At 33.5% G+C, this 27,712-nt stretch overlaps 5 protein-coding genes across 5 annotated transcripts; 3 read left to right on the top strand and 2 right to left on the bottom strand.

Annotated features, from left to right (window-relative positions):
- The first annotated feature begins 5,977 nt into the window (after nt 1-5,977).
- Nucleotides 5,978-9,508, top strand: LOC145042094 (3',5'-bisphosphate nucleotidase AHL-like). The gene is made up of 3 exons (XM_078990460.1): nt 5,978-6,456; nt 7,225-7,915; nt 8,847-9,508. The coding sequence occupies exons 1-3, from the start codon at nt 6,078-6,080 to the stop codon at nt 9,148-9,150; spliced, it is 1,374 nt and encodes a 457-aa protein (XP_078846586.1). The 5' UTR covers nt 5,978-6,077; the 3' UTR covers nt 9,151-9,508.
- Nucleotides 9,509-9,621: 113 nt separating this feature from the next.
- Nucleotides 9,622-13,109, bottom strand: LOC145042095 (secretory carrier-associated membrane protein 3-like). Its single transcript, XM_078990461.1, has 13 exons — nt 12,859-13,109; nt 12,263-12,322; nt 12,054-12,158; nt 11,898-11,960; nt 11,712-11,745; nt 11,488-11,610; nt 11,133-11,195; nt 10,931-11,024; nt 10,561-10,606; nt 10,347-10,414; nt 10,187-10,235; nt 10,050-10,115; nt 9,622-9,929 (listed from the first exon to the last, which is right to left on the bottom strand). The coding sequence occupies exons 1-13, from the start codon at nt 12,916-12,918 to the stop codon at nt 9,867-9,869; spliced, it is 894 nt and encodes a 297-aa protein (XP_078846587.1). The 5' UTR covers nt 12,919-13,109; the 3' UTR covers nt 9,622-9,866.
- A 1,114-nt stretch (nt 13,110-14,223) lies between these two features.
- LOC145042091 (4-hydroxy-tetrahydrodipicolinate synthase, chloroplastic-like) lies at nt 14,224-16,613 on the top strand. Its single transcript, XM_078990457.1, has 4 exons — nt 14,224-14,570; nt 15,140-15,220; nt 15,469-15,703; nt 15,799-16,613. The coding sequence occupies exons 1-4, from the start codon at nt 14,464-14,466 to the stop codon at nt 16,489-16,491; spliced, it is 1,116 nt and encodes a 371-aa protein (XP_078846583.1). The 5' UTR covers nt 14,224-14,463; the 3' UTR covers nt 16,492-16,613.
- Nucleotides 16,614-17,507: 894 nt separating this feature from the next.
- Nucleotides 17,508-20,605, bottom strand: LOC145042092 (oxidoreductase, 2OG-Fe(II) oxygenase family protein). The gene is made up of 8 exons (XM_078990458.1): nt 20,298-20,605; nt 19,511-19,624; nt 19,264-19,421; nt 18,816-19,153; nt 18,576-18,714; nt 18,267-18,333; nt 18,064-18,185; nt 17,508-17,860 (listed from the first exon to the last, which is right to left on the bottom strand). Exons 2-8 carry the CDS (start codon nt 19,612-19,614, stop codon nt 17,721-17,723), a joined length of 1,068 nt encoding a protein of 355 aa, XP_078846584.1. The 5' UTR covers nt 19,615-19,624; nt 20,298-20,605; the 3' UTR covers nt 17,508-17,720.
- A 157-nt stretch (nt 20,606-20,762) lies between these two features.
- Nucleotides 20,763-25,261, top strand: LOC145042093 (uncharacterized). Its single transcript, XM_078990459.1, has 5 exons — nt 20,763-21,093; nt 23,316-23,419; nt 24,167-24,280; nt 24,479-24,562; nt 25,030-25,261. The coding sequence occupies exons 1-5, from the start codon at nt 20,811-20,813 to the stop codon at nt 25,084-25,086; spliced, it is 642 nt and encodes a 213-aa protein (XP_078846585.1). The 5' UTR covers nt 20,763-20,810; the 3' UTR covers nt 25,087-25,261.
- The last annotated feature ends 2,451 nt before the right edge of the window (nt 25,262-27,712 follow it).

The raw sequence follows: 27,712 nt of genomic DNA, 5'->3' as shown, positions 1-27,712 counted from the left end.
ATGACGATAGTCATATTGTCAACGATGGCTTCGTATTCAGCGGAAGTGGTGCAGTGACGGTCTCTGATGGATCACAACGGCGACGTGGTTGACGACGACGTTTGGAGATGAGATGGGGGTATAAGGGTGGCTACTGGAAGTTGAAAGGATAAGGTGGCGGTGATCTTAAATCTGGGGTTAGGGTTTAGGGGAGTTGCGTGGAAGAAACAAAGGAGGAGGGGAAGGCATGGGTTTAAGTCCTGTGACTTTTCAAACAACATTTCCATTTTGATGATTTAGTCCCTCCCACCTAGATTTATTTCAACTTAGGTCCGTAGTTACCAAACAGCCCCTACTCTCCAAAAATCTTTACATTACAAGTCCAAATGTTACAAGGTAATCCCCAATTTCCATAAATTATAACATTTAACTCCTTGTGGCTAGCACTGATAAATTAGTATGAATTTAGGGTTAATAAATAAAAATATAAATTATATCTCGGGATTTTAGGGCTATTATTTATTTATTTATTTAATTTTATTTATTTATTAAGTTTTAACCGGAATGTTACATAAGTTGACTAAAAGTCAAACTAGACAAAAAGTCAACGATGAACCCTCAATTGACTTATGCTCAGCATAGCGTACTGCTCTATGCTTGGCGTAGAGCTTCTGGTGAACACGGGAAATTCCGAGGCTACACTCAGCGTACAGAAAACTATGTTCGGTGTAGCTCCACTAATGACAATTTTTCCATTAAGCTCTTAATACACAAGGTCAACCACTCAATCCTTTAAATCTAAATCAAATGGACGTCTTAGTGGATAAAGTCTCTGAATTTATCCATTTTCATGGATAAAAATAGCACAAAGTCAAACCCTAAGTCCACAATGTCCTCAAATGCTCAAGAGCCCATGCATGGGAGAATAAGGGTGTCCAAGCTCTTTTTTTTTTTTACTTCACAACCCCAAAAACATCATAAAAGTGACATACAACGGTTTCGAGTAATCCATACTCACAAGGACCAAGATTTTGGGACAAAAGCATAAAATCCTATGACTAAACTAGATCTAACATGAACAAGCATCGATATGGAAACTTTATACCTTTTGGAGATAAATGATGGGTCGAAAATTCTAGATCTACACAACTTGAGCTCCCAAATGGTTCCACAAAACACCTTCTTCCTTCTAGAGAGCACACAAGTCACTCCAAGAGTTTAGATCTCATAAAAGGTGGCTAGGGTTTCAAGGTTGCTGATGAAGAAGGTGGAGGTTGACTATGGAAGGATCCCAAGGAGTTAGAGCCTTTAAATAGGCCTCACAACCCTAGGTTTAGGGTTTTGGTCCAACACAGCTATGCTCAGTGTAGCCTTACCTACACTTAGTGTAGGTCATTAAACATGCGTCCACATTCCAACACCTATGCTCAGCGTAGGGGACTATCCTACGCTCAACGTAAGGTGTACATCTCAACACTTCAGCATAAAAATTCAAAGAATCATACCAAAAAATTATAGATGTTACATTGGACACCTATTTCCAACAATCATATTAGCTACAATCAATACATGTAGTTTTCTCAAAAGGTTCCAAATAACCTATAACAATGTTCTCTTACCGAGGTCTCCTATTTTTGTGATACTTAAAACTTAGAATTTGAAGAATCTAGTGATGAACTCGCTGCTATTGGAACTGAACAAACAATCAAGGACCACAAACATGTTGTTAAGAAGACACACGATTTTACAAATTGCCAAAAGTCAAAGAAATGGTTGGAAAAGGAAGAGATTCCTTTTACTAAGGTGTATGTTGATGTTTTTAAGATAAGGCACATAGAAATGAACAAAGGTCGGAGACATTTTGAGAGCGGGTTCTAGATCATTTTAATGTTCAAGTGGGATGTTCGGATCGTACAACCCACTAAGTAAATTCAAAATTGAAAGATCTTCAAAAGAACTGTAAGAATTTCAACAACATCTATAATAATAAGCTAGAAAATCTAGCTAACGAGAGATCCAAAGTCAATGTTTTAAAATCGACACAAAGAGAATATCATAGGCTTAGTAATCATAAAGCTATTCCCCACGAATAAACTTGAGAATTTCTATAAAAAAAAAAACCATGCGAAATGGTAATGCGTAAAAAGTTGGTGAAGAATCTCTAGCTCCTTCATCAAACGAACAAAAGCATCTTCATCCAATGCCTACAAATTATCTTCAGATGCACATTTTCCACACAGATTTGGCCAACAAGAGGAAACGTTTTTCATGTTGTTGACTCATCGTCTCAGAGACAATTAAAATGAAACAAAATGACATCGGCGAATGAAATAGTTGATCTTGTTAACGAAATTGCCGATATCTACACTCTAAACAAAATCAGAGGCAGAAGAAAGAAGATGATGTAACACCTGTCCCAGGTATTATTTGATTTTTTTTCCAAGTTTTAGGGATTTGATGATGGGACTCGACGAGTTGTATCGCCGACTCGACAAGTTGTATCACCGACTTGTCGAGTAGAGGACTTTTCAAGGATGCGGGATCTACACCCTACTTGATGAGTTGGAAGGCCAACTCGACGAGTAGGCGCTGTAAGGGAAAAACCCTAATTTTAGGGTCTTCACCCTATATAATCTCCTTAAGAGCCTTGAGGCTGACCTTCCATCAACCTCCAAACCCTAACAACATCTGTGTTTAACCCTAATCCCCATTCTCTTTAATTTTGTGAGCTAGAATGACTTTTGAAGCTTAAGAAGAAGGAGATAATGAGAAGAAGGATAAGATCCAACAAACCAAGCCCTCACTCTTGAGCTTGACCATCTTGTGGACTGCTGTAAGTCTTTAAGATTCGATTTTTATCTTAGAATATGGCTAGATCTTGAGTTTACTCTTCGTTTCCTATCCTTCTTGTTGATTGCGTGCATGGGTTTCATAAAGTTTGCAACTTTATGGATCTCTAGGGCAAAATGGTCCCAAGGTGGGCTAGATCTAGCCTTTGGTCAAGCAAGGAATCCATGCAAGGGTGTTTAGGGCATATTTCCCTCTTTTTGGCTATTTGACCTAAGGACATGCATTGGACATGCATGTCTATAAAGTCTCCATCTTTGGAACGTTTTGAGGACTAGAAACTCTTCTGGAAAGGAGGGATTTCAGATCCCTAGAGTTTTGGACCTTATGGTAAATCTTTGGAGCTTTCTAACCTTTGATAAGGGACGTAGAGCATTTTTAATGGTTCTAGAGGGTAAAGTTGGAAACTTTATCCTTCTAGACACCTTAGGGCTTCAGATCTCATGTCGTGGAGTCCCTGCATTCGGTGTATCATCATAACAAGCAAACAGGAAGGGGGGCTCAACAAGTTCTCCTAGCAACTCGACGAGTCGGATTGGGTTTTCCCCGCCTTCTGGATAGTAAGTGAACTCGTCGAGTTGATGAAACAACTCGGCGAGTTGGCTAGGGTTTGACCAGGTTTTCTGGACTCGATAGGAACTCGACGAGTCGTTAGATGCACTCAATAAGTTGAGGTCAACATGGACTGTTGACCTTGACTTTGACCAAGATTGACCAAGGTTGACTCTGAGGGTAATTTTGGGATGATGACAAGTCTATCTTATGATGCTAATAGGCAGTTGAGTTGGAGCAGCACGTGGGACGTATCTGATTCTAGCTTGTTAGTTAAACATTCGTGAGAGGTGAGTCTTCTCACCATACCAATGGGTCTAAGGCACCAATGGCAACCTATTATATGTTATGTGATACACTAGCTGTAGTAGACATATGTGGTATGATAGTTAGCTTTATGCTAAGTGGTATGCTAGTAATTATATGATATTTGTATGGAAGACCCCGAGGGGAGCCCATGGTAGTTGGATATAAGACCATGTTGGGGAGCCCATGACATTCCTAAGTAAAGACCATGCAGGGGAGCCCATGACATGATGGTATAAGACCCTCAGGGGAGGCCACGACATCCTTATATGTTTATGTATGTGTTATGTAGTATGATAGATACTTCTGTGATATATGATATGCTAGTTGTTTATATATGTTATTGCATGGAAGACCCCGGGGAGCCTATGGTAGTTGGATATAAGACCATGTGGGGGAGCCCATGACATTCCTAGGTAAAGACCATGTGGGGGAGCCCATGACATGAAGATATAAGACCCTGGGGAGCCCACAACATCCTTATATGTTAGTATGCATGACTTATGTAGTATATGTAGCTTTTATAGCTAATATGATATGTCTTATGTGGATTGTGTGTGGGGTATGCTCTGGGGGACTCACTAAGCATTAACTTACATTTTGTGGATTTGTTTCAGGTACATCCGAGCCCAAGGGCAAGGGCAAGGCTTGATGGCGTGGCGTGCACTCTCTCAGGCGTTTTATGGGACACTCTGATGTTTTGAAATAAAAGTTGTAATTGATATGAGTTTTGAAAACAATTATATTTGGATTTCGTGATTTATGGAGATGTGTTTGGTTAATCAAAAAATAAAAATTTTCTTTTGAAAAATTTGGTCATTACAAATGATACCAAGAAGAAAATTTGTGTCATATAGGAGAAATCAAAGAATGAAAAGTTCAACTATTAGAGAAGGAGATAGAGTCTCAAGATATGCTACATTTTCTTAATCTGCAAGATCATTTAATTGGAGGTAGGGGTGTCAATTTATGACATAACACAACAAAAATACACGAGACAAAACTAATTTGGGATGAAATCAAAATTCGAATTCGTGTTTGTTTCGTGTTTGTGTCAAATGTAAAAAACACGACTTTGCGTCGTGTTTGTGTTTAAATTTGGCACGAAATTGATACGATTTAGCATGTGTTTATCGAGTTTTCGTGTTTTTTGTCTTATATGTGATTAAGTATGAATTATATAAACTAATAATTGTATTATTTTATGTTTGTCGTGTTATGTCGTGTTTGTTGTGTTTTAATCGACCCATTTTTCATGTTAATGAAAATAAACACGATATCGTGTCGTGTCATGTTCGTATTATATAAAAAATTATCGTGTCGTGTCGTGTCAGACAAAAAGACGACACGATTGTCCAATTTGACATCCCTAACTGGAGGTGTTCTATGAACATTGATTGATCGAGAGGAAACAACAAATTGCACCAAATATCGTGTTTTTTTAATTATTGTGTTTTTTTTCGTACTTTTAATTAAAAATATTATATTTTATTTTTTTTAGTTTTAGATTATTAATAAAAAATTAATTTAACAAACATAAAAATTGAATATGAATTTTCCATATGTTGAGATGAAAAAAAAAAAAAAAAAAAAAAAAAAAAAAACTGATTTTGAGAATGATATGACAAGCGGATTGGAAGTTATGAGAAAAATATAAATCTTTCACGAAAAAATGTCTTAGCTTTTTATGATTAAAAAAAAAGATAAAATAAAGTTTAAAGTTAGAATAAAAAGTCCATGGTTTTAATGGGGTTCGACGATCAGCTATTTAAAACTTTATGGTAAATATATATAGACGATTTGACTCAAAATGTTTGACAACTTAAAAAAAGATCACATAAAAATCAGAAAACCACATATGTTGAGAAATGCTACTTCACTGACTATGTGACTCACAATTGTTTTGTCACAAATTTTAGTCACTTTATGATAAAAAGTTGGTAACATCTAAACTGGATTTTTCAATATCACGTCTGAATCAACAGGATATTTATTACAACATCTAAACAATCTCTAAACATATCAAAACCCTTAAAATTATCCGAACCATTAAAATGTTTGAAAGCATTCATTACAATTTACCAAACAACTCCTAAACATGTTGTCATCTACATGGCTTTTATTTTTTATTTTTTTATTTTTTTATTTTTTTTTTGTGATTTTAATGTACAGCTCGGATTTAACTTTTAACGATTCAATTATTAGAACATTGGGTTAAAAAGAGGCTTGCTCTACAATCTCCGAAATCTCAAGGGGCTTAAATGCAATATTCCACATTACCTTTTTCTAAGCAAACCAACACAACACCGTGTGCCTTTCTCGGCCAAATACATCAAAATCACTGGAAACTTTGAAAAATCTGGATACAGTCGAGTGTGAGAGAGCTATTTATAATGACTGCTTTTCCTTCAAAATTGGGAACCAAAATCCCACAAACTTTGTTCTTTGCCAACAAGAACAACGATTCTTTAAAACCCCATGTAAAATTCTGGGTTTCCTTTCATAGTCGCAATTACCCAAAATCCAGAACCTCCATTTGCTGTCTAAATACATCTGATCGAAAACCCCACGTTTCTGACGAAATGGAGAAGAACGGCAATTGGGTGTCGACTGAAGCACACCCAGATGAGAAATACGGTAAAGAATTGGAAATTGCTGTGAAAGCCGTTCATGTTGCTTGTTTGTTATGCCAGAAAGTTCAAGAAAATTTGATCTTCAATGGAAATGGAGATGTTCAAGCCAAAGACGATAATTCCCCTGTCACAATTGCTGGTAATCTTTGATTCTCAATTTCACTTTTGATTTTCAAATTCATTGTCTTGGTTGTGTGGTAATTGCTTGAAGATTAGTGAAACTGATTTTATGCGGGTAGCAAGAACAATTGTGTCTTAATTCTTTATTTCAGAACTCATTATTTCTATGTCTACTGGTTAATGAATTGCAAGAGCTATTTTTCACTTATGGAGGTCAAATATAGAAGTTTCAAACTCACTAGTATTATTTAGTATGTAAGCATTATACAGTATATATATTTTTTTTAAGAAAAATTGATGATTATGAGTGAACTTCCAACAAGTACTACAAAGAGAATCATGTTTGTAACAAAGTTAATTCTCCCACATTGATTCGAAAAAGTACTACGTTTGACCTAAAAACTAAAAGTAAGGCAACTTCACAAGTGCCAATGGGATTCATTAATTTGTGGAAAGATTTTCTTTACACAAAGTAAGTGCCTATAATGGACTTATAAGTGACAATCCTACTCATTTTCGATTTTGCTTTCAAGCTATGGACTAGCAACATGTAAAGTTACTATGATCGTAAAGTTCCATGATGAATTCATGAAAAGAGTATCTTTCTCAAAAGCAATTAGAACATTATTTTGGAATATGAAGTTTAAAATGTTGTTTTTTATTACTTGATAAAGACTTGCACTTACTCCAGTTAGTCATACACTCCAAACACAGTATAACCTGTTTTGTCATGTCATGTCCGGTGTGATTATGAATCGTAACAATCATATCACAAATTTATTAACAGATTGGAGTGTGCAAGCAACCGTTAGCTGGATATTATCCCAAGCATTCGGACCGGAAAACGTATCAATCGTTGCAGAAGAAGACATCGAAGCCCTCTCAAAACCTAACGCCGCCAGCCTCCTCTCATCCATAGTAACAACCGTCAACGACTCCCTATCCACCGCCGCCACTTTCAACCTCCAACCGCCACCCACACCTCTCAAAACCACCCAAGTTCTCGAAGCAATTAGCCGCTGCAACTCCACGGGCGGGCCCACCGGTCGATTCTGGGTACTCGACCCGGTCGACGGGACCCTAGGCTTTGTACGCGGAGACCAGTACGCGATTGCTCTAGCCTTAATTGAAAACGGGCAGGTGGTGCTCGGGGTTCTTGGGTGCCCGAACTACCCTTTGAATAAGGAGTGGTTAAATTACCAAAATGGGTATCGGAGGATGCTTTCGAGATTAACTAAAACAGGGTTGGATAGTTGGGATGGGAAAGGGTGCGTGCTTTATGCAAAGAAAGGGAGTAAGAAAGCGTGGATGCAACCGTTGGTGAGTGGAGATAAAAGTTTTGTGTGGCCGAATTCTGCAAGGCCGGTCACAGTGTCGAGTATTGATAATCCGGTTTTGGCTACGTTTTGTGAGCCCGTGGAGAAGGCGAACTCGAGCCACTCGTTTACTCAAGGGTTGGCTCATAGTGTCGGGCTTAGGTACTTGTTCTTTCTCTTTTCAAGTCTTTCAATTTTGATCCGAGTGAAATGTCTTAAATACCAATATAGGAAACTTACTTTATTCTAGATATCAATATAGATAGGCAAAGCACTTTATTTTTTACCAAATAATAGCAAGGGATTACATACTTACATTTAACTACCAATATGGGTAATGTAATCTATTTGGTACATTTTGCTATTGCTATTATTGGTAAAAAAAAAAATGTAAGTATGTTGTTATTATGGGTTATCCATAAAATTTTAAGTGCTTTGTTATTATTGATAAAGAAATATGAATACAGCAAATTTCGAGGAATAGCAACGTGCTTTACTCTTCGCTGCCAATGGATTCAATGTACTTTATTTTTAACGCATGATAGGCTACGTACTTTTTTTTTTTTTTTTTTTTTACCAATAATGAACAATTTTACTTTATTGTTTTACCCAAAATAGTAACGTACTCACATTTCACTACCAGGTAATGTACTCAATTTGTTATATTTTATTTTGCTATCATAAGTAAAGAAATATAAGTATGTTATTCATATTCTGTTGTATGTAAATATATATTATTTGTAAAAAAAAATATAGATAGATTGCTATCATGGTTACAAAAAAAAAAAAAAAAAAAAAAAAAACATTTATCATATTAGTAAAAATATGAAGTGTTCTGTTATTTTCTGCAATTTGCTTTTTTCAATACCAAGAATCAAAAAATCGATCATTTGTAATGGTCACAGATATAAACTATACAATGAAAATAAGGGTAAATATGCAAAATTACTTGGATATCCATGACTGCTGCAAACACACTGCGAGTTGAGAACTTGAGACATACACAAATTTACTAATCTACCCTTATCCCGAAATTCAGGGATAAATCGGGAAAATCACATGAAATTTTTTAATTTTCACCCTCGTACTGTAGGAACCAACCATTACGAGTATACAGTATGGTGAAATACGCCGCCATCGCTCGTGGAGACGCAGAGATTTTCATGAAGTTCGCAAGAGCCGGTTATAAGGAGAAGATATGGGACCATGCCGCCGGAGTTGTCATCATCGAAGAAGCCGGCGGTGTCGTCACCGACGCCGGTGGCCAGCGACTCGACTTCTCTAAAGGTATGTACTTGCAAGGATTAGATCGAGGTATAATCGCATGTGCTGGCGCCTCCCTACATGAGAAAATCATGAGAGCAGTTGATGCCAGCTGGAACTCTTCTAGCCTTTGATCCATCACATGATATCTTAATATCCGCCGTTGGATTTTGTATGATATGTTTTTAGAGTACAGAAGGGGAGAAAATATTTGTTCTAGTAAAATAAATTTTCTTCACGATATTATTACTCAAGCAGCTTATTTGACCAAATAAAGAAAAGTAGGAAACGAAAAAAAATGGTTGGATTTAAGATATATAATGGTCAAATAAATAACTTTTGTAATACAGCTTAGATGGTTTGGTACCAAAATAATATTGTTTTGTCAAATGCATGATTTTTTTTTGTGGGTTTCCTTTGTATTATATATCATGTAATTATATTGGGTTATTTTGATTAATTTGCCATGAGCTTTTTCATTTTTGATTTCAAGTTTTCAATCTTTTATCTGTATTTAATATGCTTTTAAACATGTAATATAGTCACATTCAATGGAGCCAAAGTTTGTTCATTTGTTGAATCATATAATCCACAACTCAAAATCATTCAAAAACAAGAATCACCAATCTCTTCTCTTATTATAGTTTATAATCAAATATAAATATAAAATATAACAGATTTATAAACAAAGTTAAAAACTATCAGTTCCTCTCCTTCTCCTGCCATCTTTCTATACTTTTTTACAACTCAAATCCATTCATGAAATTAAAGTCAGCAAATATAATCTCACCATTAAAAAAATAAAAATAAAAACATAACTCATGGCTCAGGTTGGTGCTCATACTACACCTCAAGCACCCCCACTTCTCATCTCTGCTGCTCTGCCACTCCCTCGGAAATACATGTATACTTGCTGCATGATTTGAAATAATATTAAAAAAATATACTTAATATTTTTAATAATAGTTTTATTAAAACATAATAATTAACCAATGTGGATAAAAGGGTTGTTTATTTGTGAAAGAGAATAAACCTGAATAACCCAAATGCTGAGCAGAGCCTCAAGACAGAATAACCCGAAACCAAGAAAGTAGAAGATCTATGAAAAATAATCATAATTAATACAAAAATAACAGACTTTATATTAATAAAAGCTGCACAAAAACTCACCCCAACTAAAGCTTGATCTCCTACAAGATCAACTGCTGGTAGGATTCCTCTGTTCAATGGAAAGCAAAATTGTTACAAAAAAAAAAAATGAAAAAGGGCAAATTTGGTAACTGAGCCTAAAAGTGATGAATATATTTATAAAAAATGGGGAGGAACTCACGTGAGAGATTTTCCTTTGAAGACAATGGGAGGAGCAACAGCCGCAAAGATTACAAAGCATATGTGTAACTGTAAGCAGAAAAATAACAATACACAATCAGAAAACGATAATGTTTGGTTTTCATTATATTTTGGATTTTCATTCCCATAATTTGTCCAAATTGCTTCTTTGGAAACCATAGTAAAAAATCAACTACAATTGTTAAGGCTTTTACCAAGTAAAATAGGAAGAACCAACCAAACCCGAATGCACTTTCCTTCCTGCAAACACAATTTGTAATGTTAATGAAAAGGATGAGAAGATGACACTTTGTTAAGCAAAATGCAAGAAAACAGCAACATGCTTTTATTTATTTATTTATCGTAGCATTCTGTTTTCAGGGTTGTACTTTAAAAAAATACACCCGAAAATAGAAATATCACCCAAATACAAAGCAATCTCTGCTATAATTTGGGTAAAAATTTCAAAGTAAAATTTCCTCATAAGAAAGCAATTGTAATTACAATGCTATATTGTGTAAGTAAATAATTGGAAAACAATGCTGTAATAAAAAGAAATGAAAGTAGGATGTAATAAAGCATTACCTAAAAACACGATAAAGTGGCCGATACCACAGAACATAGCCAAGTGGAACCCCTGATAGGAAGTAGATAACAGCAAGAAACCAGATCGTCACGTCTGTAGCACAAGGAATAAAAAACATATTAGAATAATTTAATGACAAAGTTTAATCCATAGTGACAGGTTTTAATAAAATTTAAAAAGAAAAAGAAAATAAACACGCACCTTCTCCTTTAATCCATGCAGTTGTTGTGGCTATAATATTCCAAAAAAGACAAAATACCAACCCTGTTTGCAATAATAATAATTGTACGCTATTAGAAAAACTTTATAAAAGTGTTTGATTTTTTAATCAAATGCCTTTATTCCCCTTGAGTAATGATCTTGCGAATCAAAAGCATCGGATAGTTATAACAATCACAACGGACAAATAGGTCATTTCATCTTTTGGATTTTATCTTACGAAATGTTGCAAATCTCCTAAATTGTTGACTATTAGTCAAATGACCTAAATGCCCTCCATAATGAAAATAATAAAGAAATTTGATAACCAAAACTAATAAGCCAATAAACTACATACCTAAGTACGTCATGAATGCAACATACTGCAATTTCTGTAGATGAATCGGTATCTCATTTGCAATATCGTGATGAATGATTGGGAAAAATGGTGGCCAATTTTTCTCCTCAAGAACAATTCCAGCTGAAATGCAAAAAGATGAATTAGTTTATAAAAAAATTGAAATCTCTTCTATATAATAGAAAAAAAAAAAAAAAATCGGGAAAAATATGAAGATGAACTACCTCGAGCAGCTGCCTCCTCTTTTCGTCTTACTATCTGCAAAAAACTCAATCAAAGAATAACGAGGTTGGTGTAAATAAAGATGCAATAGATAGCAGTGAAAATTGTTTTGTATTTGAATGAAATTGCTATAATAGGAAGAAATGAGAATATGATGCTACAATAAACAAATAAATAGAACAATTTACCTCTTCCCTCTTCTTCAGATCAGCTTCCCTAGCTTTAAGATCCCTCTCTCTCTTCTTCAGATCCTTCAATAAATTTCCATTGACACCAACATTTGTCAACAACATTCATGTAAAGAATAAATTAATAAACTAATAAGATCTAATAGTCAACCCTACCGAAGCAGAATCAAGAGGGATGTCAACTGAGGCATTTCGATCATAATAATTTGCTGGTTCATGAGGAAGAAGTGAGATCTTAGAACTTGGAGCAGAAGGAACACCCTGAAAAAACCCATCCAATTAATATAAATAACATCTGGAAAATTATATAATTCATATATAAACTTTATGGGAACAAAAAAAAAAAAAAGGAAACAAGGCCTTACTGTAGTGTAAAATGAACCCCCACTATAATTTGTTTTCTTGCCGTTTCCTGCTGCTCCTTCCTGATTTGTTAAAAAAAATATTAATATCAAAATGAGTTTGCAAAATGAGAACAATTAATCACTTAAAATCACTCAAATTCATATATCATTATTCAAAGACTTTTAATGCGTGGATTACATTGATCATTAGGCCACACTTTGTATGGATGTTTTAAAAACAAAAATGTAATAACATAGAAGCATAATTATGTTTGAAATGAACAGTCTATGATCTCATTAGCTTTACAATAAAACGCAAAAGCATCGGCACTTTTTGATCATGTGAGCAGCGGAATCGTTAGTAAGAACTGCTTAAAAATTAAAGATCACAATTCAGTTCCATAATCAGTAAGTACATGTATTATGCTGCAAATAAGTAGAAGATCGATTGAAATCGAAATTCAAACAAAATCGGATTCAGCAATTCAGGGCAGAAAAACAAGTTCAATCCCGAATCATAATTGGCGTCGATCAAGTAAAAGTTCAGAGGGAAAACCATGATCAAAACATTTAGATAAGACGTTACAAGCAAATTGGAAGCAGAACTGATAACTTACAGCGAAGGGGTTGACTTCCTCCCCATCGTCAAAGGGATTAGGATCATAACGACCAGCCATCAGCACCAAATTCAGGCGGGAGAAGATCCAAGTTAACACAACGATGAAAAACAAGTTGAGAGAGAGAGAGAGAGAGAGAGAGAGAGAGAGAGAGAGAGAGAGAGAGAGAGAGAGAGAGAGAGAGAGAGAGAGAGAATTCAAAGAAGTTTTCAAAAGCTTAGGCGTGTAATAAGTTCACAGTTTTCTCTCGTTGAAATACAAGAAGAAGATTTAAAAAAAAAAAAAAAAAAAAGGAGAGAGACAAACGGTATGGTCAGCAGACAACATCAAGATGAACTTTCAAACATCCTTCATTTTCGTTGATATATATTTATTATATAAAAGAAAAGAAAATGATTAAAAAAACTTTTGAAACTTTCTAAACAAGTTACAAACTTTGTTTTTATTAAATAACTTGAGTCCCGAAATACTTTAATAAAATTGTCAAATTATCCGATTCAATATGAAAAAAAAAATTAGAATCTGATTTATAATCATTAAAGTTAATATTTTGTGATATAATTTTTAATATTTTATGATATAATATTCAATGTTTTATGATATAATATTCAAATACTGCCTGCTGTAAAAGTCAATTTATTAGTATTTTGATTTAATTTAATCGCTATTATATTGGTTCTAGAAGCATATCAAGCGTGGAAAAGCAAAAATGTGTTCAAATTTAGTTATAGTATTGGTTATAGTCTTGCTTGGTTGGCCATTTAGTGGTTTGGGTACATGAAAAAAATAATCATAGTTTTATTTGAGATTATATTTAATAATCTAAGTTTTGATTTTTCTTTTTGAATAGCTAACACCTAGTTTTCTAAAATCTATTTCTAGTCTACATCTTCATCCTAGGTAGGATGTGAACCTTCAATCAATTGGGGCATTTCATCTACAAACAATTCTCTTTTGTATTAAAGTATATAAATTTTAAATTTATACTTTATAGGATAAGGAATTGAGGAAAAGATGCGACTAAAGATTGAAGGTTGAAGTCGCGAGAAGAAAAAAAATATATAGATTTTGTACTAAGATTCCAAAAAAAAAGTATAAATTCTAAATTAATATATTTAAATAAAATGAGCAGTTCACTGTTCACCATATATATAAACTCGAAATTAATAAAAAGATCAGAACTCTGGTTAAATCATATGAAGTAATTTGAATCTCATATAGAATATCAAATTAACTCATATAATGGACGAATTTTATATACCATATGAACGACTCACAATTGACTTAATTATTTAATAATGTTACACGTATCATTCTTGAACATGTGATTGTTATACTTTTATTAAATTTAGTGTCATAACAAAATCCACGGCTATAAACTCTAGGGTTCCAGTTTCACTCATCATCATCTATAGTAAACCCCACTGCAATGTTCCACCACCTCGCCGTCCACTTCCTACGCGACCCAACCACCACCGCCACCACCACCATTACCACAGCATTTACACTTATAATCACCACGCCAATCATCACTATTTTCATCTGAGGAAAGGAGCAGATAAGTAAATCCTCCTTCTGTTTCAAATCTTCTCTGTATACTCAAACATGTCTGTAGCGTATCAGCAAATGTCTGCTTTCAAGAGCTCTACTACGTGGGGGAATGACTCTCCTTTCCGGCTTGTGCGCTCGAATTCGACGAATACTCGCAATAGGTATTCACTACCAACCCTAATTTGTTTGTTGTGGTTGCTTTTGAATGTCCTGTTTTATTACAATGCAGAGCAGCGGGGATAACCGATAATGTTTTTTTTTTTGCTCAGAATGATTTTTGAACACCTAAAGCGCTACATCTTTCAACGTGATTCCAGCTGTTTTATATACAAATTTCACATTATATGTGCTATGGAAAAATTATCCATCGTGTATGTTATGATAGGATATCAAATCTTCCTTTTCAACCAGAAAGTGACTACTAATCTTTTTATACTGCTTCTAAAATAACCACTGGAAATTTTCTGAAATTACAGTCTATTTTCTGAAATCTACCACATTGGTTCTTAGCATTAGATGTGAGGCTGATTATGGAGAGAACATAACCCACCATGGATTTAGTTGGTCTACTGATTAGTGAGAGAAATTGTAGATTTGATCATGACATCAGGTGTTACACGTCATCATTGTCATATCCAAAGAAACCTTGAATTTTATAAGTGCTTCTTCCACATTACCATGCTTGTCTTACCAACAGTAATTCCTTTCTTTGTTTGTTATGATTAAGCAGGAGTTCAAGATGGGTATCCCCAAAAGCAGCTGTAATCCCCAATTTTCATCTACCAATGCGCAGTTTTGAAGTGAAGAATCGGTATCCATGCTATCTCCTCTTTACACCCCCACACACAGACAATGAAAAGTATTCCTAAATGAATACCCCTTCCTTGTATGTTTCTTAAAGTTGTACTATAATTGTTATGGTTATAAGTAGGAAACACCATGATTCATTATGGCAGTGAAAATTTGCTTCGTATTTGGAAATTTAGGATGACATAGACAAATCAATGAAAGTAAATATCTGTTATAGTCTGCTAATACATTGTTTTGGTGTCTTATCAGGACTTCTACAGATGAGATAAAGTCATTGAGGTTGATAACTGCAATTAAAACTCCATACTTACCTGATGGGAGATTCGATCTGGAGGCTTATGATGCCTTGGTGAATATGCAGATTGAAAATGGAGCTGATGGTGTGATTGTTGGTGGAACCACTGGTGAAGGCCAGTTGATGAGTTGGGATGAACACATTATGCTCATTGGCCACACCATCAATTGCTTTGGCACATCAATCAAGGTTCCAACTTGTCTCATTATTGTCCTTTTCAATAATACTTCAGTAGCAATAAAATTCTGTATTTTGCTTCTTCTTAAACATGAGTTTGGTTTCAGGTGATAGGAAACACGGGAAGCAATTCGACTCGAGAAGCAATCCACGCAACCGAACAAGGGTTTGCAGTGGGAATGCACGCAGCCCTTCACATCAACCCATACTACGGAAAAACCTCACTGGAAGGCCTTGTCTCACATTTCAAATGCGTGCTCCCAATGGGCCCCACAATCATCTACAACGTCCCCACCCGAACCGGCCAAGACATCCCCCCAACCGTCATCCACTCTCTCTCCTCCAACCCAAACCTAGCTGGCATCAAGGAATGCATGGGTCACAACCGAATCCAAACCTACACCCAAACCAACATCACGACATGGAGTGGGAATGATGACGAGTGTCATGACTCACGGTGGGACCATGGTGCCATGGGGGTGATATCTGTGGCTAGCAATTTGGTTCCGGGGTTGATGCGGGAGCTTATGTTTGAAGGTAAGAATTTATCGCTTAATTTGAAGTTGTTGCCTTTGATGAAATGGTTGTTTTGTGAGCCGAATCCGATTGGGTTGAATACGGCTCTTGCTCAACTTGGAGTTGTGAGGCCGATTTTTCGGCTTCCGTATGTGCCGCTTCCTTTGGAAAAGAGGGTGGAGTTTGTTGAGATTGTTAAAGGGATTGGAAGGGAGAATTTTATTGGGGAGAAAGATGTTCAAGTTCTTGATGATGATGAGTTTATCTTGGTGGGTAGGTATTAGTTACTTTTTTTTTTGTTGAGTTAGAAAGTTGTGTTTGGTTTAGGCTGTGTATTATGTGCGGATTTTGTTGTTTCGGCTGAAATCGTACCTTATTCAATAAAGCTTTCAACTTTGTGATGGAACTCAAATATAAGGTGATAGAATGATTACTAAGGCGTTGTCTGGTGATGCTTTCGTTGATACGATTTTGTAAGTTGATTTTGTTTTCTAAAAGTTTGAATAAATGTTTTTTCTGAAGTTGTAAACTTAGAACTACATAAGGAAACAAAGGTTGTTAATTAACATGTCTTTTACGTTGAAGTTAGAGGTTCAATTCTTTTTTAAACTATTTTTTATATTTATTGATTTATTTTTAATAATTGAATTGACGTTCAGTTGACAGTCAAATGAGGGGATTACAACCCCAAAGTTCAAACCTAGGATCTTACGTTGCATTTTACATAAATTTAAATCAATTGATTTAGAAAGGACAAACAATATCACACTTAAAGTCAAACCTTTTGAGTGTATATATGCACTAAAGGAAATAACCTTGGGGCTGTTTTAAAATCGATTTCAATTCGGGCTTGTAACAAATCTATGTAAAGTAGCTTTGCTCGTTTACAATATAGAAATGAATTTTAGTTCTTCCATAGTGGCTAAAAAAAACCTTTAGGAACAAATATTTGTTTCTATAGAATTTTAAAAATATATTAAAAAACATCTTCCGAAAAGCATTAAAATAAAGAAAAGTAAATAAGCTAATATTTGTATAGAAACAAAACATATAAAAAAAAAAAAAAAAAAAAAAAAAAAAAAAAAAAAAAAAGGCAGTTGAAGTAACTTTTTTTGTGTACAGTCGATCTATTTGTCATAATGATACACTGAACAAATTAAGCATCAAATGAGTTGTACAAGTTTTTCTTTTCACACCAAAGACTAGGGACACATGCTCAATGCAAATGTAAAAAGATTTTTGTTCTCATTTCCATTGACTTCTATGATTATTATGCAAACTAACGAACAATAGAGACAAGTAAAAAGAAACAACCGTGTATTGTACAAACGAACTCAAGAGTCAAGAAGAAACAATCATCGATTGTTGTACAGTTTAGCTTAAGTGCTTAACCCATTAAAGTTCATCAAGTCTAAAAAAAGTAAGCCCTTAGTGTTGGTAGAAAATTGAGAGAACAGGAAATCCACACATTAGTGTTGAATCAAATTTCAGGAAAAATATACTAAGAAATAATTCAGTACACTTGTCTGATATTAATGTTAATTCTTGAGGTTTTAATGTATTCCAAATAACAAGTATCATCTTCACCTGAGAAATGGTTTTCTAAACAATCGATCTCTGCATTTTCTGTATCGGTAAAAATCCGAGGTATCCCTGCAAAACAATCACAAATTATCACTCAAGAAGATAAATGGTATGTTTGGTTGGATGGGATGGAATGGAATGGAACACAATAAAACCCAAACAGATTTATAATAAAACATAGATTTTCCATTTATATCTTTTGAGGATAAAAAAATTAATTTTTCATGCCATTCCATCAGAGAAAATAAAAATAGTTCAGTTTATGTAGTGACCATGAAAACGCTCCCTTGCTTCTCCAGCCATAAGAACAATATCACCACTGCGCAGAAACATAGCTAACGGTTCATCATTTCTGGACTTCCCTCCAAGAAGAAAAATTGCTTTGCATCCCAAACTTCATTAATAAATCAAACTGTCCATGTCAGCTCCTATTATATATTTAAATAAAATTATGATGCAATGTACATATACCTACCTCATGCTTACTATAGGTTTGCTCCAATCTGCCTCCATGTCATCAAGGTGACCACCCAACATATCACCTATAAAATCACTAAGTTAATATATATATATATATATATATATATATATATATATATATATATCCTTTTTGCTCCATTCTTCTGAAAAAAAGTGACCTAATTGAAAGTGGTATGAAACTTTTTACTATTTAGTGACATTTCCACTTGATCTAACTAAAGACTTTCGACATTAAGAATCTTCAAAAATTAAAATGTATAAAGATATTAGTATGCAAATTGCAAATAGCAAATAGAATTAGTACCTGAAGCAAAGTAATTAACAATAGCAGCTTCTGGTTGAAATTCTTCTCCAACTGGCATAGCAGGAGAAGCCATTTTCTTAGCAACTTCACAAAGAGCATCCGGGATCTTGTTGTGAGGGAGTGAAACATTATAACTCCTCTACATGAAAACATAAAATTTTTTTACCATAAATTATCAATGTATACTATAGAGTCTGCTCTACAAGTAAATAGTCTGTATGTTGTGAATAAAAGGCAGACCTTTGACCAGTCAAATTGGAGACCAAGAGTACTCCATCTCAGTTTCCTTAGCAAGACAGATGCTGATATTGATTTACTAGTATTTGTATTTCCACTTGGTTCATCACAAGTAGCCCATTCCCATTTATGAGTATGAGCATCTTCTTCACCAGGTAATATTATCTTTTCCTCTTCAACCAACACTTTGCTATCTTTTGCAGCATTGAACAGATCATGTATGGCTCCATGAACAGCATTGTGATTAGTTCTGTTTGGAGGTTCAGGAAAACTCACTAAGCTCTCCTTAATCCATCTGCATTGTTCCTCAATACTCAATGCTTCAGGAATGAAATAGAAACCTGCAGTTGAGAACACACATCATTATCAACTATCAACTATATGTACTATAAACAAATTAAATTAACCACATAACATAACCATAAGAGATAAATAAATAATGATTGCATACCAGGGCATTTATCCAAACTGAAAACTGGCCTAGCAAACTGACATTCAAGCTTTGAAACTCCAATAGGAAGATGAACATCATTGTTTCTAGTAAAGGACTCTGAAACAGACTTAAAATCGATAACCTCTGACAAATCTACAGGCCTCGCTTTCTTCTTCCTGAAATTAAACAAACCATTTACTTTACAACTTCAAACGTCAAACTTCAAATCAACTATACAATACAAATTAATGAATGAATTTCTTACTTTTTGGAAGATTTGTTATTATCATAATATAGTTTGTACTTTTTCTCAGTTTTTCGAAAGGCAGTTCTCTCTGAATCTTCGTTTACGCCATCAGATCCATACATTTGATGTATCCTAAGAGTTTGAATCAACCACAAATAATATATTTTTAAAAAAATCATTAAAACAACTTCAAAACAAAGTTGCAATTCTTTTAGCAAAGAAAAGGCAACTAATATACATTATTAGTTATGATATATAACATAATATATAACATAATAACATAATGGTTGATAAATAGATCAAACCATATTTGTACAAGTTTAAAACAGCTAAAATCAATTTTCTAAATGGTCCAAGAATCATTCATCACACAAATTTCACATATTATACCAAAAAAAAAAAAAAAACAGATATAACTCGTTCGCTATGTATTTCAATGAACTACGAAATATATGAATTAAAGCACTAAAACATCAGATGTGAATACTATTCCAGCAACAATAACTAGTTTCAGTAAAAAAAAAAAAAAAAAAAAAAGATTTCCAGCAACAATAACAACTAATTTCAACAAATTGAGCAACATTTTTCATATTTCAGCAAAGTATATACATTTTCAGCAAACAAATCTGATTTCCAGCACCTATGAACATCTGATTTCAGCAAACAAATACGATTTTCAGCAAATGTACATATGATTTTCGTGTTTCAGCAAACTAATCTGATTTCACCAAAAATAACATCTGATTACCAGCAACTATAACAAACCCTAAAAGATAACATCTTTTTTTAGGAAAACTGTTCTTACCGTTGGCAGCAGAGGTCGGTGACGATGGTGAAGATGTGGTGAGCGAAGGAGACAACGAAAGCGGGCGTAACAGGCGGAGACGGCGACGGTGGGCGTGACAGGCGGCGACGACGGGCGTGAGCGATTGCAGAGCAGAGGAGAAATCTGGTGACGTTGCTGAGCAGAGGAGAAGTCCAGCGAAGTATGCGAGCGGTGGTCGGCGTCAAGGTTCTCACCTGAGTCGAAGCATTCACCGGTGAGAGATGTTATGGCGATCGACAAGGGTTTTGGGGAAGAAAGTTTTATTTGAAGAGGAAAAAAAAAAAGACGCGTTCATAGCTGCTGATAACTTCAACTGCATATTTCCAATTTTACCCCGGCAACGTAAAGGGTAATTTTGTCATATCACAACTGTTGATTACACAAAAACAAACTTCCTGCAAAGTCTCTCCTCCGGTCTTTGGCGCGGAAATTAGCATAACATGTTGGAAAAACTTCGATTAGAATTCAGATTTTTAGAAAAATCGATAGAAAATGGCGCATAGAGCAGTAATCCATGGTGTGGTTCTGAAGGGGCTATGGCCAACATCCGTTAATCGTACTTCCTTTCGCCAGCAGAATTATCAAACACCCATTTTGCGTTCGAGATGTGAGTGTAAGATCATTACGAACATTAAAGATTTCTGCTCAGAAAGACGTATTGATCTTGATCGCCATTTTAATTGTTTAAATAATGAAAATATATCGTCGTCGTCGTCAATGGTTAGTGAGAATACTCAGGAACCGCCTCAAGAAACTGATCTCGAGATTATTTCAGGTCTTTATCCCTAATTTTATCATTTCAACATATCAATCATATTCTTCAATTCGTGTTCGAATTACATGTTTTTTGGCTGTGAGATTATGAACCTAACAATATCAAGTGAATAATTATATGCCTGTTATTTATAATTTGCAAGGAAACATATGCTTTAGAAGCTTAATAAATTTGGTAGTTGTAGTTTTGAGAAGGGAAAAGTTACATTTTAAGATTTTTTTTTTTTTTTTTTTTTTTTTTTTTTTTTTTATGAATGAAAAAATCTTGAAAACCGGTAAAAATTTGCATTTTAATATTTTTCCACTTGTTGAAACCGATACCAAATAAATTTGGGACTATTTCGTAAACTAATCTAAAATATTAGGGCTTTTCTGTAAACAAAAATATTATTACTTTTCTGCAAACAAAACCCTTATTATTATTATAATTATAATAATAATAATAATAATAATTATTATTATTATTATTATTATTATTATTATTATTATTATTATTAAAAATATAAATATGAAGACTATTTTTAAAACTTGTTATTATTAATATAGTTAATAATACATATAAATGCATTTAAATGAAAGAATAATATTTAATGACATTGTTTATGGATAGAGGTGGAGGAGATGGTGATGTGTTTAATATTTTTACTTTGTATATGGTCAATTCAGAATATTAATACTTAACCATTTAAAAGAAGTTGCATATTTGTAAAATTGTTTATAAATAGTTTAAGGTAGAAAGATTTTTCACTTTGTATATAAAATTGTTTTAAGATAGAAAAATTGTTTTTTAAATCCAACAAATCCACAACACACATCTACATAGGTAGCTCATATCAAAATTCAAAAATATTAATTACAATATCTTGTTTAATAAAAAGTAATAAAATATTAATTATAATATCTTGTTTAATAAAAATTAAAAAGTATTTATTTTTTATTAAACAAGATATTGTAATTAATATTTTTGAATTTTGATATGTGCTACCTATGTAGATGTTTGTAGTGGATTTGTTGGATTTGGAAAGTAATCCTTCTACCTTAAATAATTCTATATACAAAGTGAGAAATCCTTATATCTTAAACTATTTATAAACAATTTTACAAATATGCAAATTCTTTTAAATTGTTAAGTATTAATGTTCTAAATTGAAAAAAATTATAACAAATGTGAAATGACGATATACAAAGTAAAAAATATACAAGCACATATTCATGATTTCAATGTTAAAAACATCACCATCTCCTCCAACTTCACCCTTAAATAATGTTACTGATATTATTTCTTCAGTTAAATACATTTATATGTATTATTAACAATATTAATAATAACAAGTTCAAAAAATAGTATTCTTATTTATATTTTAATAATAATAATAATAATAATAATAATAATAATAATAATAATAATAGTTTTGTTTGCAGAAAAGTCATAATATTTTTGTTTATAGAAAAATCTCAATATTTTGAGTTGGTTTACGAAATAGTCCCAAATTAATTTGGTATCGCTTTCAACCAGTCAAAAAAAGTCAAAATGCAAACTTTTGCCGGTTTTCAGGCTTTTTCATTTAAAAAAAAAAATTAGGATTAATGTGTAACTTTTTCGTAAATATTAAGATTTTTCTGACAATTTCACTTTAAGAAATGGGTAAACTAATTTGGTGGTTCATTGTTAATTACCTACAATCTTAATCGGTACCTACATGCCGAGAATCACATACCATAGAAATGCTTCTTTTTAAATGAACTCAATTGGGGCGCGGATTAAGATAGTTGTTTTGTATGACACTATTAGGTTTTTCTTTAAACTTATTTAGATTTTCTATGTTTGATGTTGGTTACATTAAAAAAATAATTTATAAACTAACTTTAAAAAAATGTATAGACTAAAATGATATATATATATATATATATATATATATATATATATATATATATATATATATATATATATATATATATATATATGTTTTATTAATTATTATTAAAAAAAACTTAATCTTTTACTTACATTTCTCTATCATTTTACATATTTAAACTAGCTAAATTATTGGTTTTACCAAACATCACTTTAGCTAACTTTTTAACTATCATATAGTTTTTCAAATAATCCATCAAACATAACCTAAATGAAAATAAACAAGATCATGTTAATTCTATCAAATGCAATAGTATTCCATGTTAGGTAAGAGTTACTAAGTACATATAACTATTGACTTGATTTAGACCGTTCGCGGACCAAAGGTAGAGCTGGACAAACCACAAATATGATTTTTGGAGATACGGTAATTGATGGCTCGAGCGGTGAGTGGCTCACTCTTAGCCAAAAGGTATTGATTGTTACTGTTTTTTCACTAACGGTTTGTCCTTTTTGGAGTTCCACTTCAGCTACATACATCTTATAAGCATGTTGACTTTTCCCCTAATATATGTGATATGTAATAGGTACGTAATAGGTACGTCGTCCTCTGCATCCTTTTGTTATGGATCATAGACCCCAAGTTATAACTCTCCTTTGGGTTTAAGAGCAAGACTTGCTCCCCAATGCAAACTTCTACTCCCTTGTCATTGCACTCCTCGCTGAAATTGCACTAGATATATTTATTTTGGTTTAACGCGTAACGCTTTTTATTCCAACATTGTCCTATACATATCCAACATAACATCCAGTTCTACCACCAAAAAAATTTCATCAACAAAAAGCATACACGAAAATGTGGCTCATTCAGATGATGTACTATTGCTTTTGTATATAGCATATTATCAAGTCGTATGCACATTTCCATTTAGGTGTTCTCATAATTTTAAATTCCGTAGGTTCTCATAACATGAGAAAAAGTGGATACTTTTCAACTTCTTTTGTCAATTGTCACCCAAGTCATCATGACGATCCAAATATGATGGGTCTATATTAACTCGTATGGGTCAAAATCTAAGTGTAACATTTGAAAAGAAGCCATAATATGTTTGCATCAAGAAAATCATCGAGTAAACGGCCAATTTTCACTTCCCATTTGGTGTATTGAATGACGTTTAAAAGATTTAACGTATGTGGTTTTTATGTATTAACATGACAGTTAGACACTTACCCAAGTGTCCGACGGTTTACAGCAATTGGTATTGGAGGCAATGATTTTGTGCAATCTATGATACTTGCTGTGGAGTCGGTCATTCAACATCCAGTTCAACAGGTAAACAAGATAAAAACTTGTTATAATTTTGATTTTCTGATTTCTTAGAGTCAAAGTAGTTATATTTGAAGAAACATGTAAGAAGTGGATGAAACAAAATTTGATTATTGAGATAAATTTAAGTTGCCCATGAGTCTACTAATTTGGTTATATAATTTTGATTCAAGTTACAATAATCACAAGAAACTTATCCAACAGGAGCATGTGAAGCAGAGAGTGTCATCAGGAGGAAAATATGTTTCAGTTAGTATTGGACCCATTCAAGTCGTTTCTAGAGAACAGGTTCAATTTTTTTTATTTCTGTATATATTTTTTGGTTGAAACACATACCAAACTTCAAATACTTATAACAAGGTAATGCAATATGTCATTATATTCGATAATCATTCCTATTTTCTAGAGATAGAATGAATCTTCTAGAATCTATGCAAGTATGATTTTAACTCTAATTTATTTTAAAAAATAAAGTTTTAATTTAATTCGTCATGAAAAATTATATAAATGAAAGTGGATTATATTACAATTTTACATTCAATTCCATTAAACTAAAATAAATAAATAAAACCTCTTTGCTAAGCAATAAAAATTAAAAAAACAAAAACAAAATTCATTTAGGAGTGGTTTGTTTATTCCATCAAAGAAAACAATAAGCTTTTTTCATTCGAATGGAACGAGCATTCTATTCTTCCTCTGATTCCAATCATATTTAATTGAATAGAAACACTAACTAAAATTCATATTGTTTCCAGGTTCGAGCGGTATACAATGCTATGAGGGGTGATGACCGGATTAAATTCTTTTTGTAGCTTAAAAATCTTAAAAATAATGTATGTATAAAACTATTTAAAATTATATACAAATAAAGATAAACTCTAAAACTACAAAATACGAAACGATGGAGAATGGATGTCATATATAAGACGGATAAGAGATTGCGGCAAAGTTTTCCTTGTATTTTCACCCAAAATGTTAACATTTCCATATTTGTCATAAAATGCTACAAAGACTTAAATTGCTTGATTATGAGGCAAAACTAGCATTTTGCATGTGTCCAAAGGCTTACTTCATTCGGCATCAAGTGTTCTTAATGTCCTTATAATTAGATGATTTTGACTTGTGTCTATTTTTTTTACTTGACCAGTTGAGTTTGTCATTCACATCATTTTCAAGTTTGAATATTTTTTTAGGAAAATTTTCAATAAAGTTCTAATATTTTGGATATTTACAGTTTCTGATTATTTTATATTTTGTTCAAATTAACGAAAGAGTTATTTTTTCAATAGATTGTTTTATAAAATAGATAATCTATACTTTTCTATTAAACAAAAATGGGAGAATTTCATATATACCCCTCCTAAACTTCAAAATATCATATTTACCCAGCTTAATTTCTCAATATCATATTTACCCTTCACAAACCTTCAAAATATCATATTTGCCCAAATCCTTTTTATAATGTTTTTAATATTTTATAATTGTTCTTTATACCTTACAATTATTATAATAATTAAAAATATTAACCATATGATCCTTACGTCTATGATAATGGAATGTGGACTTCTAAATTATTGGAATGTCGCCCTCTGGACAAACAAAAAAAATTCATCTTCAACCCTCTATATAGAATATATATTTTGATTGTCTAGTTTTTGTTGTTGTTGATTATTATCATGTTGTAAATAGAGGTTATTTTAGATATTATCATTGATATTTTGATGTTTAAAATGTACATATACGATATTTTGATATTTAAGAAGGGTATATATGATATTTTGATGTTTAAAAAGGACCTATATGATATTTTGAAATTTTATGAAGGATAAATATGATATTTAGAAATTTTATAAAGGGTAAATATGATATTTAGAAATTAAGTTGGGTAAATATGATATTTTGATGTTTAGGAAGGGCATATATGAAATTCTCCCAAAAAAAATGTTGAGATTAAACCGTAAACTGACCCATTAAGCTTTATTGGAGATTTCTCTATTTTCTATTCATAAAACATTGGATGGTATTTCCAAAGTTTCTGAACAATATGTCTAAATAGAACAGCTTGTATTTACTTATGGTATAATTCAACCGATTCAGGACCAACAGAGTATAACTAAACTATCATCCGATTGGTCATTCTGTTGTACTTTTTGGATGAAGATATGTATTATTATATATGACATAATAAAATTGTAACATCCGGAAAATTCAGGTATTATATTTATTGTTTTATTTTGAGTTTTGAGGAAGAACTCGGCGAGTTGGTGCGTAGACTCGCCGAGTAGAGAAGCGATTTCTCATCCGGATTAATGATCGGACTCGACGAGTCGCAATGGTGGACTCGGCGAGTCAACGCTGTTTAATGAAACCCTAATTTCTCGAGTTTGGGGCCTATTTAAAGGGCCTTATGGCCGTCATTTGTGCTCACCAGCCCCCAGAGCAAAACCCTAGTGCATTTGAGCGTGTGGAGTGAGAGAAGGAGCCATTATCAACCATTGGAGGTGTTATTTAGCAAGGGAAAGGAAGTTTTAGCCAAGAGGAACAACTTCCTGAAGATTTGAGGTCCAGAACATCACATTTGAGGTACCATTTTCGAACCCTTTTCTGTTGAGGTGATGTTCATGTTGATTTAGGGTTTGTTGAGCCCTTTTGTGGCTAGATCTAGTGCCCATTTGGTCCCATAAACGAGTTAGGTTCTGGATCTGGACCCTTGGAGGTCCAAAGTGTCCCTTTGTCCAAGCTTTTTATGAATCCATGGAGGTTTTGGTTTGGGATCGTTGTGTTTAAGGTCAAAACACCATTTATGAGTCATTAGGTGTGATATGAGAGCTAAGACATGAACTTTACGTGGTAAATAAGCTTGGAAGGACTGGATATATGAGTTAGTGGAACAGATCTGACCTCAGAAGGTCGTTTGGGGTTGTGCATGGAATGCACTCGTCGAGTCCATTGGCAGACTCGACGAGTTGGTGCAGGTTGTTCATAGATTTCGAACCAGGGGTTGAGTAACCGAGTTAGGTGAGTGACTCGGTGAGTCGGAAGGGACTCAGAGGTTATGGGGTCCTCGTAGGGACTCGGCGAGTCCACGCCAGACTCGGTGAGTCGAGGTTGACCATTGACCATTGACCAGAGTTGACCGGTGTTGACTTGATAGAGTTAGTCAACCTTAATTAGGAAGTGTTAATTAGAGATGTATTGTGTTATAGGAGGACTATAGCTCGGGAGATCGAGCACTAGTGATTTCAGGGATTTACGAGTTACCGAGATACGCGAGGTGAGTCTTCTCACTATACTTTACCTTGAGTAGGTAAATAGAGTTATGTGATACAATGCTTTATATATATTGTTTGTTGTACTGCATTCTTCTATGTGATTTATGTTGTGCATGCTTGCAGAGTTAGAACCTGAGGGTTCACAGAGTTTGGGTGCACGGACCTA

The sequence above is a fragment of the Lactuca saligna genome, chromosome 4 (assembly GCF_052625555.1).
Source record: "Lactuca saligna cultivar CGN05327 chromosome 4, ASM5262555v1, whole genome shotgun sequence".
Classification (NCBI taxonomy): Eukaryota; Viridiplantae; Streptophyta; class Magnoliopsida; order Asterales; family Asteraceae; genus Lactuca; species Lactuca saligna.
This window is presented reverse-complemented; position numbering and strand designations above follow the sequence as displayed.

Excerpts from the sequence above, each read along its gene's own strand:
- LOC145042093 (XM_078990459.1), top strand. The coding sequence starts at position 20,811 with ATGGCGCATAGAGCAGTAATCCATGGTGTGGTTCTGAAGGGGCTATGG. Across the intron at positions 23,420-24,166 it reads GGCTCACTCTTAGCCAAAAG|TTAGACACTTACCCAAGTGT; the intron begins GTATTGATTGTT and ends TTAACATGACAG. Across the intron at positions 24,563-25,029 it reads AAGTCGTTTCTAGAGAACAG|GTTCGAGCGGTATACAATGC; the intron begins GTTCAATTTTTT and ends TATTGTTTCCAG.
- LOC145042095 (XM_078990461.1), bottom strand. The coding sequence starts at position 12,918 with ATGGCTGGTCGTTATGATCCTAATCCCTTTGACGATGGGGAGGAAGTC. Across the intron at positions 11,611-11,711 it reads AGAGGAGGCAGCTGCTCGAG|CTGGAATTGTTCTTGAGGAG; the intron begins GTAGTTCATCTT and ends TTTGCATTTCAG. Across the intron at positions 11,025-11,132 it reads TGCATGGATTAAAGGAGAAG|ACGTGACGATCTGGTTTCTT; the intron begins GTGCGTGTTTAT and ends CTTGTGCTACAG.
- LOC145042091 (XM_078990457.1), top strand. The coding sequence starts at position 14,464 with ATGTCTGTAGCGTATCAGCAAATGTCTGCTTTCAAGAGCTCTACTACG. Across the intron at positions 15,221-15,468 it reads AGTTTTGAAGTGAAGAATCG|GACTTCTACAGATGAGATAA; the intron begins GTATCCATGCTA and ends GTGTCTTATCAG. Across the intron at positions 15,704-15,798 it reads GCTTTGGCACATCAATCAAG|GTGATAGGAAACACGGGAAG; the intron begins GTTCCAACTTGT and ends GTTTGGTTTCAG.
- LOC145042092 (XM_078990458.1), bottom strand. The coding sequence starts at position 19,614 with ATGTATGGATCTGATGGCGTAAACGAAGATTCAGAGAGAACTGCCTTT. Across the intron at positions 18,715-18,815 it reads TCCAATTTGACTGGTCAAAG|AGGAGTTATAATGTTTCACT; the intron begins GTCTGCCTTTTA and ends GTTTTCATGTAG. Across the intron at positions 18,186-18,266 it reads AAACCTATAGTAAGCATGAG|TTTGGGATGCAAAGCAATTT; the intron begins GTAGGTATATGT and ends TTATTAATGAAG.
- LOC145042094 (XM_078990460.1), top strand. The coding sequence starts at position 6,078 with ATGACTGCTTTTCCTTCAAAATTGGGAACCAAAATCCCACAAACTTTG. Across the intron at positions 6,457-7,224 it reads TTCCCCTGTCACAATTGCTG|ATTGGAGTGTGCAAGCAACC; the intron begins GTAATCTTTGAT and ends ATTTATTAACAG. Across the intron at positions 7,916-8,846 it reads GCTCATAGTGTCGGGCTTAG|GAACCAACCATTACGAGTAT; the intron begins GTACTTGTTCTT and ends CTCGTACTGTAG.